The 12200-nt window shown below is 39.4% G+C and overlaps 1 protein-coding gene across 2 annotated transcripts in view; it reads left to right on the forward strand.

Moving 5' to 3' along the window:
- mta1 (metastasis associated 1) overlaps positions 1 to 12200 on the forward strand; it is a 50240-nt gene that overhangs the window by 5732 nt on the left and 32308 nt on the right. For both annotated transcript variants that reach the window (XM_040041485.1, XM_040041486.1), the window contains exons 2-3: positions 4041 to 4108; positions 8210 to 8303. In XM_040041485.1, coding sequence (XP_039897419.1) covers positions 4041 to 4108; positions 8210 to 8303 — 162 coding nt within the window. The remainder of the gene's footprint in view (positions 1 to 4040; positions 4109 to 8209; positions 8304 to 12200) is intronic.

Raw genomic sequence — 12200 nt, forward strand, 5'->3', positions numbered from 1 at the left:
TTTTTTTCTTCTTCTGGAGGTGGCAGGAAGGGACACGGGTTGAACTTAAGTGTTTCCATTCTTGGTAACTTAAATTTCCGAGCCAGGAAAAAAAAGAACACGGTGAGCTTTGCCCAAAGTCCCACCTTCTCTAAATGTAGCGGGAGACGTGCTGTCACCAACCAAGGGGGAAAAAAAAAAATCTTAGCATGTAGTGGCGATTCACACCCAACACCACATCAAACCGAATGTTCAACATGTGGTTCTGCTTCATTTTCTAAAATGGTTATGACGCATTTTGGCTCCTGATTAATGGGTCCCTCTGAGCTGGTGAGCGTTTGAGGGCCGCAGCTACACGTCATCATTTATCCCCACGCTTTGTCAAGAGACTTGTCCCTATTTTTTTTTTTTTTTTTTTTTTTTTTTTTTTGGTAAATTAGGATTCCTCTTGTAAGCATGGACATTTTTTTTCCTTTTCATTTTTTTGCAACAAAGGAATTTTCCGTTCTCAGTAGTAATTCACGTGATGATTTGTTGATTGATTATTTACAGCATGGCTATCACAGCGTCCCACAGCATAAGCTGGTGTCCTGGAATGTTTTGTTTCCTAATCGATAGTCCAAAAAGGAAAGGGTTTGTTTGTTTATGTAAATAAATATAAAATCCTTTCTAGCCAATTTCCCTGAGAAAAAGAGCCAAAGCTTATAATTGAATCTAAATAACTGTTTCTAAAAGTGTATGAAATAACTAATTGATTCATGGCTGCACTACAGTACAGCTTGTTCTGTTACAGGCAGGTAGGAATAATGGCCGCAGCAGTCAAGGATTACTTTCATTATATTCTGAAAATTCTTTCATTGAACATTAAATGATTTCAAACTTAAAATGAGAAAATATGTCTTTAAAGAGATCAAAACCGAAATAGATATTTCCACTTTCTGTGATGTAAGTCACGTTTCAGAAGCTAAAATAAGTTTCAAGTAGTATTAATTTATAAAAACTGTTTCTGATTAGTTTAATTAGCTATTCAGTTTCTGTTCATGCTGAACAAGTGTTTTTTTTTTTTTTTTTTGTTCAAGGATGACTTGACCATGCTTAATAAAAGGATAGTGTCTTGGTCACTTTCCCGCAGTTTCACAGCCAATCTGGTGATCACAACTAGTCACAAGCCAGTTTCTTCAACCCCTGACCTCCGTGCTGCTGACTCACATGTGTGTCTGAAAGCGAGCAAGTCGGATATCTCGTCTTCATTTTCTTTCTCAGTGTGCCGCTCAATTTCAGCTTGGCCTATTTGATATTCAGCAGCGGGACGGAGATGTCAGAGTGGCAGCGGAGTCTAGTAACAAGCTGTTACAGGGTGAAGAGTAGACAGGCATGATGTGACGATCTTTTCCCATCTTGTAGCAATGTTCAACAGTAAAAAGAGGGTTGCTGGAAGACGCAAGTCATAAAATTTGCACTGTGTATGCCTTCTGAATTGCTTTTGCTACTTGGAGGAAGTGCTAAAGTTTTACATCTTCATGCAAATGATGATTGTTCAGTGGCTTAATGCATAGAAAAATTTTTTCAAGGGTTTAAATAAAATAAACGTTATCTGCCAACCGTAGCTCTGGAAATTAGAGTTATCTTGCATTACAAAACTTCAGACTGGGCGTGAACCTCTTGTATTCAGTTATAAGTGTGGGTGGAGAGAAGAATACCAATGAGCATAGTGGAGCAAAAGGTTTTCCAGTGGAGAAGTCAAGGTGTGCCCCCTATGCAGATGCAGTGGATGCTTTGCATTATTATGTGTTAAAGATTAGCGTGGGCGAGACTGTCTCTGAGATAAACTTTCAATGTTTGACTGTTGGTTATTGGAAATGTTACAGTCAGCAGACATATTAAATATATACATGTCAGATGTGATGTCATTGGTAGTTCAGTTTATTTTGGTTGTTTGTGAATTGTTAGGAAACTGTTTTCACTCTGGTTCCTCTGCGCCAAAGACAGTGTCTTTACATGCCGTTTTTTCCTGAACAGAGTTGCAGTTAAGAACACCCAAGACGAGACAAAGAAATTCTGTGAATTAGTACAGATTAGTTTGAAAACTGAGTAAAGAGAAAAAAACATAAAAAAAACACCATTAAACTTTGTTCATACTTTGTTCATTTCAAACTTTGTTCATTTGTTCATGGGAAGGAGCTCTCAGTATGCTCCTCTGGTATTCAACAGGCAAAAGTTTGTTTTGTATCCTCGGTGCCCTATGACATAAATGCATCCTGGCTGTTGCATGGGGAGTACTGAAAGCATACAGTATGTTTGCAGAAACACATTAAATACTGCAATTTTTGCATGCCAGGCATACGTATGAAGATAAAGCTCAAGACAGAAAAGAAAATGCAATGCAGAGAAAATGAATTGCAAAAATAATTCTTTAACAAAACCAATTCTTCAGCTGACTGTGTGTCTTGCTGTCTCTCTGAGCACCCCTACCTTCACCCAATAAGGACCCCAGATAAGTAGTTGCATAAATGATCAATGAAACCTCAAAGAATTCAGTGTTGGAAGTTCCAGCATATAAGCTCTGCAGCTTTTTGTGTTGCAAAGCTTTGAAGAGATTTTATATCCAGTAGTGAAAGCTTCATTTCCTGCTTGGATAATGTGTGTTGTGTAAACCATCTATAGGTTGTTATGTAGATGGAAACATGATATCATCTTACACAAAGTTACAAAATGCCTTTCTAGTCATACTTGTCATTAGTTTAAAAAAAAAAAAAAAAAAAAAAAGCCAAATGAGTCATCTGGACTGAGGACGGGGAGGGAGAGGCAAGACTGAGACTAATGCACTGAGACTACATTTACGATTTCAGCAGAAAAAAACTTTTTCAATGTCTGAATAATTTATTCAGTTGGTTTTCAAAGATGATGCCTAACAACTTTAGAGTCAAAAATGGAATATCTTCCATATTGGTTGAACTGTTTGGTTGGGCAAAACCATTTGACCAACCACAAAACTGTTTGAAAGCCACCTTTGGGTTTTAAAAGGAAGCTGGAACAGAACGGCTTGATAAATGCGTCTTAGATAATTGTTTTAATTGTGTTTACAATGTTTTGTATGAGGATTTTTTCCTTTAACTGTGGCACTTATTATTGTGCGGGTTAGACTTGGATGTCGTTGCAGATTATGGGTGTGCTAACAGGATGGGTGCATGCCTAAACCAGTTAAGTGTTGGACACAGGAAGAGCAAGAAATGAAGGCAAGAGTCAGTGTATGTTGCGGTTGTGCTGGTGGAATTTTGGGCGATCTCTGGCCTAGTCGGTCAAGAAGACGGGTCTTAGGGGAGCGTGGGGGGATGGGAGGGGGCAGATTTGGGGTGAAGGGAGGATAGCTCCAGGCAACATACCAAGTGTGGGGTATAATCTGACAGCACTCAGCCAAGACACATGCAGGGCTAAGACCAGGCACCCTACCAAGACTGGGGCCTGTGGGGACATCCTGGTGAGAGCTAAGCCTCCAATGGGCCTGGAGTGGTGCCAGGAGCAACACACACACACACACACACACACGCATACACGTTAACACGAATGCATAGTAAATCCACACACGCGTGGTAAAGCCTGTGCAGTGTCTCTCGTACACCCACACACAAATGCAGACACACTGCGCATACAAACACTACCACACATGGGGAGAATGAATGGAGCAATAAGACAAAGAAAGCATGAGGGCTGAGGAAATACAAGGTTTGCTATTTGAATGGAAGGGTTGGAGAGCCAGTTTTGTTGTTTATGTGCGAGTGTGCATTAGCACGTCAACATCTCATTCTGTCAGACTTCCCAACTACAACAGCAACTGCTGTGTATGAAATTAGCCTAATCGAGTTAAATCAACATTTTGTGTATGTCTCTGCTGCACTTTCCTCTTGACTAATCAAGCTGTCGTTGTGTGGTCCAATTGGAAATTGCCCTGAACGTTTGACTGACCTCACATTGCTAACTGACACTTCTTTGTCTTTCTCTTTCCATTTCCCACTCTGTTTCTCTTTCTGTTCCTCCTTCTCCTTCTTGCTGTTCCTCTGCAGATTATGTTTATTTTGAGAACTCGTCCAGTAACCCACTGCTGATCAGGAGGATAGAGGAGCTGAACAAGGTGAGTGTGAGTGGGTGTCTGAGGTTGAATTTATACCCTTGAATGCAGCACATATCCCAGCACTGCAAATCGGATATTAATGTCTCTATCTCAACCATTCAAATACACTTTAATGAAGGCACATTTTAACTAATATTAGGTGCTTTTTTTTGTATATTTAAGTAAAAATAAATAAATGTATCTTGTAATGTAGAATAGTTTTGCCATTAAAATCTATTTTCATTAGCTTTTTTGATATCTGAAGCTACTTCTACTTTCTACAGCTTGTTCAGTGCAAAACTCCTCTTAGGTAGGAGGGGAATATATTAAACTGCCTAATTATTTTTTTCACTGTACATGTGTCATTTCACTTCATAATTTATTAGAGTGAACATAACATCTGAACAAATTGCACTTTGAGTACAATGCAAATTTTGGTTTGGGGAATGTTGAAAAGAGGCATGTAATAACAGGCTGATTTATTTATTGAGAGAAACAAAATCATTATCTGTGCTGAAGTGTCCCAGCTTCTGAAGTGTGATGATTTGCAGATTTTTATTGCATATGCGACAGCAAATGGGCTTTCATTCGGCTTCAGACTTACAGTCATTAAAAAAAAAAGAAAATACAGCCTCTTAAAATTATAAGTTTTATATATCAGGGCATCAGAAAAACTTGGCCTTTTACGGGTCTTAAAATTAGGTAAATGTAACCCCAGAAGAAAAACAAAACATATTACACCATGTCATTATTTAGCAAATATTAAGCCAAAATGCGGGAGCAGCATGTGGAAAGACTAAGTATGTGCTAACTGTGTCCACAGGGATTAAAAGCGGAAGTATCAGCCAGGTGCTCCTAATCAAATTCACTTGATCATCATCAAGTATGGTCACCTCTATAAAAGCAGAAGCTTTGTCAGTTTTTTGGTCTGAAGGATTCAGGTGTGTGTGTTAACACAGTGCCAAGGAAGAAAGATGTCAGCAATGATCTTAATGAATCAAATGTTGCTGTCCATCAATCTGAGTAGGGTTAAAAGTCAATTTCCAAACACTTTGAAGTCCATCGTGCGACAGCGAGAAAGATTATTCACAGTTGCCAGTCTACACTAAAGTGGACATCCCAATAAACTCACTTCAAGGTCAGACCATGTAACGCTTGGAGGAATTGCAGACAACCCAAGAGGCACATTTAAGACACTATATAGGCTTCAGTAATTGACTGGACAAGTATGGCTTGTTTGGAAATTTGCCTCTTATCTTGAAGAGAGAACATGGCAGCATGGATTGGAGAAGGAAAGTCACATCTGAACAAATCGCCAGGACTTCAGGAACAATATCATTTGGACAGATGAGACTATAGTGAGACAAACTGTCAAGCACGGTGGTAGAAGGGTAGTGATTTTGGCATGCTTTGCAGTCATTGAGTCAACTCCTTTTGTATACCAAAGTATTCTAGAGTCAAATGTGAGGTCATCTAAAGCTTGGCTAAAATTGTGTCACCAGGACAGTGATCCCAAGCACACTAGCAAATCTCTTCCAGAGTGGCTGAAAAGTGAAAAAATCCAAGTGATTCAATGATCCAGACAAAGTCCAGACCTCAGCCTGATTAAAATGCTGTGGTGGGACCTTAAAAGAGCTGTGCATAAATTAATGCCCACAAACCTCAATGAACTGAAGTAACACTGTAAGAAGAGTGAGCCCAAGTTCCACCACAACAATGTGACAGACTGATTAAGTCGTACTTAAAATGATTTCTTCAAGTTATTATTGCTAAAAGTGGTTCTTAAAGCTATTGAATCATGGTGTGCAATTAGTTTTTCACACACTGCTTCTGCATTTTGGCTTAATTAAATAATGACACATTGTAAATGCCATGTGCTGTTTTTCATCTGAGGTTGAATTTACCTGGTTCTTAAGCCTTGTTATGGACTACATTGTTTTTTTTTTTTTTAATGCCCAGATATGTAAAGCCTTAGAATTAACAATGGGTGTACTTTTATTTTTTACTGTTAGTGTGTTTTTAGACAATGCACTACTTGAATATGGGATGCTAGTCTTGACAAATTTTACAAACTAGATCTTAATGAAAAGAGAAACCAAATGTTAGTAGACAGATTTTTATTATACTTTTAAATGTATGATTTATGTGGTTCATATAGTAAATGGTATGTTTTTATTCAGCATAATGCAGTAGTGAAAGCAGTATTGCGTTGTAGTGTCACATTAATGATGATGTTGCTGTTAAGGTGTTGGGTAAATCCCAGCCTGCTATTTGGTACGTTGTTCAGTTAAAGAAGCAGAAAAAGAGATGTCTCTGTAGACTAGTTACAGGTGCCGGCTGTCTGTCCCCTGTTCCAGGCCTGTGCTGAATAATATGGAGAGTGTTTAATGTGACTGACACAGAGCTCAGAGTCGGCCTTCTATTCTGTCTGTCACTGTCAGTCTCTGTGCTCCTCTGGGATCTTTGGGTTTCTCTTCCATACAGCCTGAGATGCTAGTTTAGAAAATACAGTGTCTGAGGGAAAACATTTTCATTGATCAAAACTGATAACTGATCAAGTTAACAGTTTAGTCTGAAAATCTTTGTGCCCCAACAAGCTGCAAATCAGTTGGTTTGCCTGCTGATTAAAATGTGAAATAAATATGCAGTGTATAGCTTTCATGTAACTTGCATGCACATTTCTCTTTATCTATTTATGATACTATTGTGAAAGGAAACTGTATATTTCACTGTTAAAATCACAGATCTTACTTGGGCGTGTTGCTCAGGTATATTAACAGCAGCCAAATTATATTTGAAGCCTCATCGTTTTTCCCAACCTACTCTCCAGGATGCTCCATCATTCTGCATACACCAGTATTTCTTGTTCTGCTCTTGAGGTACTGTGTGAGCTCCAGGGCCACTCCACCCAAAACCTCCATCAGGTGAAGTGCTGGTTCTTGTGCCACCTCATGGAGGCTACAGAGCAGAACAATGACTGCTATGAGCTAGCTGCAAGTTGGTGGATTTGGACTCTCCCAGCAAGACCAGAGACAAGAGAAGCAGCTGATTGTGTTGCTTAATTATTTGTTGGTTGCAAAGTACTTAGCAAGTAGAATATTTGCAATGGGGCACATGCACCCCCAAGAATATCTAATTCAGTATGAAACACTCCTCCTTATTCTGTTGTCCTATATTTAAACTCTGATCCATTAAAAAAAAAAAAAATCCTAGATAGGCCTTGTTTTTCGTTTCTTACACACAAACTCCAATGATAGTGCTGACCATAAATGGCTGTAGTACACTAAATACAGTTCTTACAGCTTAAATGTGCACATACATCATTTATGAAGTGATACTGGAAATGTTAAGATTAACTGTGGTTCATGTGGTTCACTGTGGTATGTGCTGTCCCAGGGTGCTGTGGGAGTTTTATTTTTTTCAAAACTTTCTTCATTTTCAAAGAAAATGTTTTATTTTGCAGCCATAAATGGGCCATTTATCTCTCCTCTGTTCTATGGCCTTTTTTCAAAAATGGAACTGGAAAATTGGATTTTAATTATTTGATGATTGGGAAAGTAGAAAGTCTGCAGAGCTGAAGTGTCTACAAAATGTAAATCTATGTTAGGTGTTCACTTTGTTTGTCATCCCTTCGTTCCTGATACAGTACACAATAAACTCATAAAAAAGTTAGTCAGTGCTCAAAACTTAATGCATAGCGATTTGAAAAAAGGTAAAAGCTATAACTTGGTGTCTAAATTATACTTAGTATCTTTTACACTTTAAATAATCTTACTAGGAGTACTCGTTTCTGTTTTTAGGTAGTATTCAATAAAATATTGTCATGCAGATTCTAATTTAAAAACAGTTCTGTGCGAAAACATCTATGTAGGAATTAATGTAAAGGGAAAAGAGCTGGGCTTGCACAGACAGTCCTCATCACTGCAACACATGATTTTTTTTTTTTTCTTTTTTCTTTTTTTGGAGGATCGCTGTGGCCACTTTGTTTTCAGGCAAAGTTAAAAAACTAGCCTCAGTTATGGGTTTTTCATCTGTGTGCGCGTGCCCGTGCATGCGCGTGTTGGTTCTCTGTGTGAGGCACCACTTGTTGCCATGGTAACGCTGATTGTCTCTGGTTTGCAGACAGCCAATGGGAATGTGGAGGCCAAAGTGGTGTGTTTTTACCGGCGCAGGGACATCTCCAGCACACTCATCGCTCTGGCAGACAAACATGCAAGTGAGTGACCGACCATAACCCAGCCAGCCAAAATCATGCATCAAACAAAACTGCCAACCAGGACATGAAACATTTCTTTCTGACAACCCTCTGCAGTCATTTTCCACTGCAAACTTGTGGTACTTTCACATCCAATCGAACAAGATTTCCCTGAACAGAAAAATACAGCTCTGCTTCTTGTTTGGCTTGATTGTAAGCTTGTTTGCACTTCAGATTTTATCAAGGGGTGATACAAAATTGAAGTTTGTTTTCTTTTACCAAGCTGGTCCAGACTTTAGCCCCTCCTCTGATAGACCTACTTGCAGAAAGCATTCGATAAGTTATGTATATCAATATGGTAACGTCTGGGTGTTTGGGTGAGTTTAGTTTGTGCTTGAATATGCTCCTGTCCTTCAGAGCTTGGAGCATTGCTGCTTGAGCTCCATCTCAGGTGCCTTTCGTATGTTTGTTTTTTTTTTTCTTTTTCTTTGTTTTTTCTTTTTAAGTTCTGGCTACCAGGAAGTTTCGTCTGAGAGAAGCGCCTTCAAGCGGTGGTTTTAAAAATAGGGAACAGGAAATATAGAAGCTCCGTCAGAGAGACATAGAATGTGATGGTAGCTTTGATAACAGTAAAAGAAAGTAGTGTAAATGAAAACTGTTAACAGGTAACACAAGTATGTCATTTAAAGGCCAAACTATTGAGACTACTAGGTCATGTCCCTCATGGTCAGTTGGAAATTACGCCTTCAGGGCACTGCTCCAGAGTGCTCCAAAGAAGAAGGGAAGGATACAGGATTTATTGCCACTTAGAGATATTGCTTTTGGCATGACCACCTCTTCTTCCATATTACCTGTTTGACCATGTAAAAGGTGCCTTTTTTTGGCCCATGGAGGTACATCGAGGTCCCACTATGGGCCTTTTATGAGGTAACTATGCAGTTTGGCTACATATATTTAAGGCACTTAGTCTGTTTTCCTTTAATCTTTGCATTTTCTTCTTATTTTATTGTAATTTTCTAAACATATTTTAACTGAATAAAAACCTGTGCAGTTTGCTTGTTAGTTGAATACGGTTGTAAACCTTGTCTGCAAGCCAACCTTGCCTTGGAAGGTTATATCTATTTTAAATTTAACTTGAAAAGACCTGAGTTCATCCTCATTTGAAACTGTTGTCTATCTGTTGTGTGTTTAGTCTTGTGGGAAAATATAATCGCCCACTACTACCCACTACTTAAGTTAGCAATCTGTATCCATGCTGCCACAGCGGAGCATTTGGTTGCCTCGCAACAAGATGGACCTGGGTTCAAACCCAGGAAGGCTAATGCAGCCAACGTAAGAGGTTCTTAATCTCATGGGTTCTCACTGGTTAAATAGAGGCTAAATAGATCTATGAACAGTTATTTTTCATATCGTCTCTCATCAGGAATATGACATTCTCCTGTGTCAGTGGTCATGTGGCAGCAATGTAAAAGAATCAAGCAAATCAAATGGTTCATTCTGTACTCATCAGTTACAGTTTTATTATTTTTTTTCTGTTTCTTCGAACAAGTAATTTCTCTGACGTCACTCCATTTTTATTGCATGTGTTTTTGACCCGCTTGTAATCCTGAATTACTGATGTACTTTCCAAGGTGACTGACAGAAGGCAACATACTCAGCTGGTTTCTACTATACCTGTTATACAAAAGAGCAGATATAGCTAAGTAGAATAACACATTAGCACTTGCTTTCTCTATGTAATGGAGTGTTTCATTAACAACGGTCCACACTCCTGACATACTCAGGTTCTTTTGGAGGCTCAAAAGACTTTTGGCTAAAGCAGGTACACTTGGTGTCCAGAGCAGTGTGGCCAGTTTTATCAGGTAGACTTAACATTAATATGAAAGCACTAGGGCTGGGCCATATCATACCGTTCACGGTAAAACCGGTATAATGTTGGGCAACGATAAGATGGGTAAAACGTGCATATGCAGTGCCTTTGTTTTCATACACACATGGCAGAAAAAGGATGGCGGCGACGGAGAATGAGAAGGGCGAAAGCGGATCGTTGAATGAAACGGATGAACCAGAATTGGTTTGTAAAAATGCTGCAACTTCAGTGGTGTGGAACTGGTTTAGCTTTCGTCTGTCAGATACACAACAAAGCACTATTTTTGGCAGAGCATGCTAGCGGGACGTCGTTATTACCGTGTTTTTTTGGAAAATACAGCACACTTAAAATCAATCCTTTGATTTTTCTGAAAATCTACAGTACGCCTTATAATCCCGTGTGCCTTGTGTATGAATTCTGGTTGTGTTTACTGACCTCGAAACGATTTTATGTGGAACACAGCGCTCAAAAATCTGTCAAATGTTTTAGTGCGACTTTGCTAAGCTACGAACCCGGACTGCTTGATGGATTGTCGGAGCATTACGGCTATCGTAGGCAGGAGCCTCGCGGAGTGATACGTACTGTGCTTCAAGATAATATTACCGTATTGTGTGTGTATAACCTCTTTTTAAGTTTTGTGGATATTATACATGTTTATGCTGGGGATATGTTGGCCAGTTTCCACTGGAAATGCCTTTTGGTTAAACTGTCAGCAAGGAATTTGCATTTGCACTGTTAAATTTTTAACATAACACATAAAAACAGCTGCTTGATGGTTTTTTTTTTTTTTTTTTGCACTGATAAAGTTGTGGAGTTATAAAGTATTTTGTCTAGTGTCAATTATATCGTTATCGCAAATTTTCAAATGTGTATATCATGATAAATATTTTTGGTCATATCGCCTTGCTCTAGAAAGCACTTGTAAAACAGATCCGGCTAAAGCAAATAGAAAAAATCTTTGCATGTTATTTGACATCCATTTTTTTTCTTGTGATAACCAGCAGTGGAAACACTGACATCCTTTAGTCGAGACCAGCAAAACCAGCCACCAGACTTTGACTGGGTGTGGCAGGATAAATGTTAGCTCTTCGGGTGTGAAAGTGTGTGTGTGCGTGTGCGTGCGTGTCTGAGAGCTAGTATCCTGTTAGTGTGAGAATGTATGTGTGTGTGTGTGTGCGTGTGTGTGTCTGTGTCTTAACCACAGCGTCTACTGAGGAGGCCTGGGGGTTGTAACCATGGCAGAAGGGGATTGTTTATTCTGCTGGACCACACAGCATCAGCTTCTTAGTGTGGCATTCTCTTAAGAAGGTCTGATTATTTTTGATGTTTTTTTCCTTGCTCTGGTGTTGATTGAAAAGGAAATATGCTCTTATTGTATATTGGAAAGAGTCATTAAATATTGCTATTTCAATATTTTTGTGGATCGCTTGTATCCTCTCTCTGGTTTCTTGATAAATAAATATGAATGTATAATCAGGGTTGCAGTGTTAAAAACAATACTCCAATAAAGCTAGCGTTCTATGGAAGTTGCACTGTGCTGATGGATATTGCATTATGAATGTTGCATCAGTGGACTGTTCCTATATAGAGCTCTCTACCAGCTGCAGTTCAGTGAGGGTGCTTCTAGACATTTTCAATATGTAAAAAAAATGCATGTAAGGAATTGCTGTGCACCCCATGGGTGTGGGCTGCATCCTGTCTGCATTCATGTAGCTGCAGCCCCACTTTGGCTGAGTGTATATGTGCATCTGCATGCTTGTGTGGGTCCGCGTGTTATAGGTGCATGATGTACTTGAGTTTTTAGCTCTGGGCCCTGTCGGAGGAATTGCTGAAGGGGTGCATTTAATTCGGTTTCGTTGTGGACCAGCGGAGGATGGCGGTGGTGTGTGTGTGCGTGCTTTTAATGTGTGTCTGCTGTGAGTCATTGATCAAATATTTTGCTTGCAAAGATTCAGAGCACTCCCTCAATGGGGCCTCCGAATCCAGTGGTAGCCCCTCCCCTGTGAGTGAAGCAGGCTCCTGAGTGGTCAGACTCTGTGGCAGATTTG

The sequence above is a fragment of the Simochromis diagramma genome, unplaced genomic scaffold (genome assembly GCF_900408965.1).
Source record: "Simochromis diagramma unplaced genomic scaffold, fSimDia1.1 OVJJ01000304.1, whole genome shotgun sequence".
Taxonomy (NCBI): domain Eukaryota; kingdom Metazoa; phylum Chordata; class Actinopteri; order Cichliformes; family Cichlidae; genus Simochromis; species Simochromis diagramma.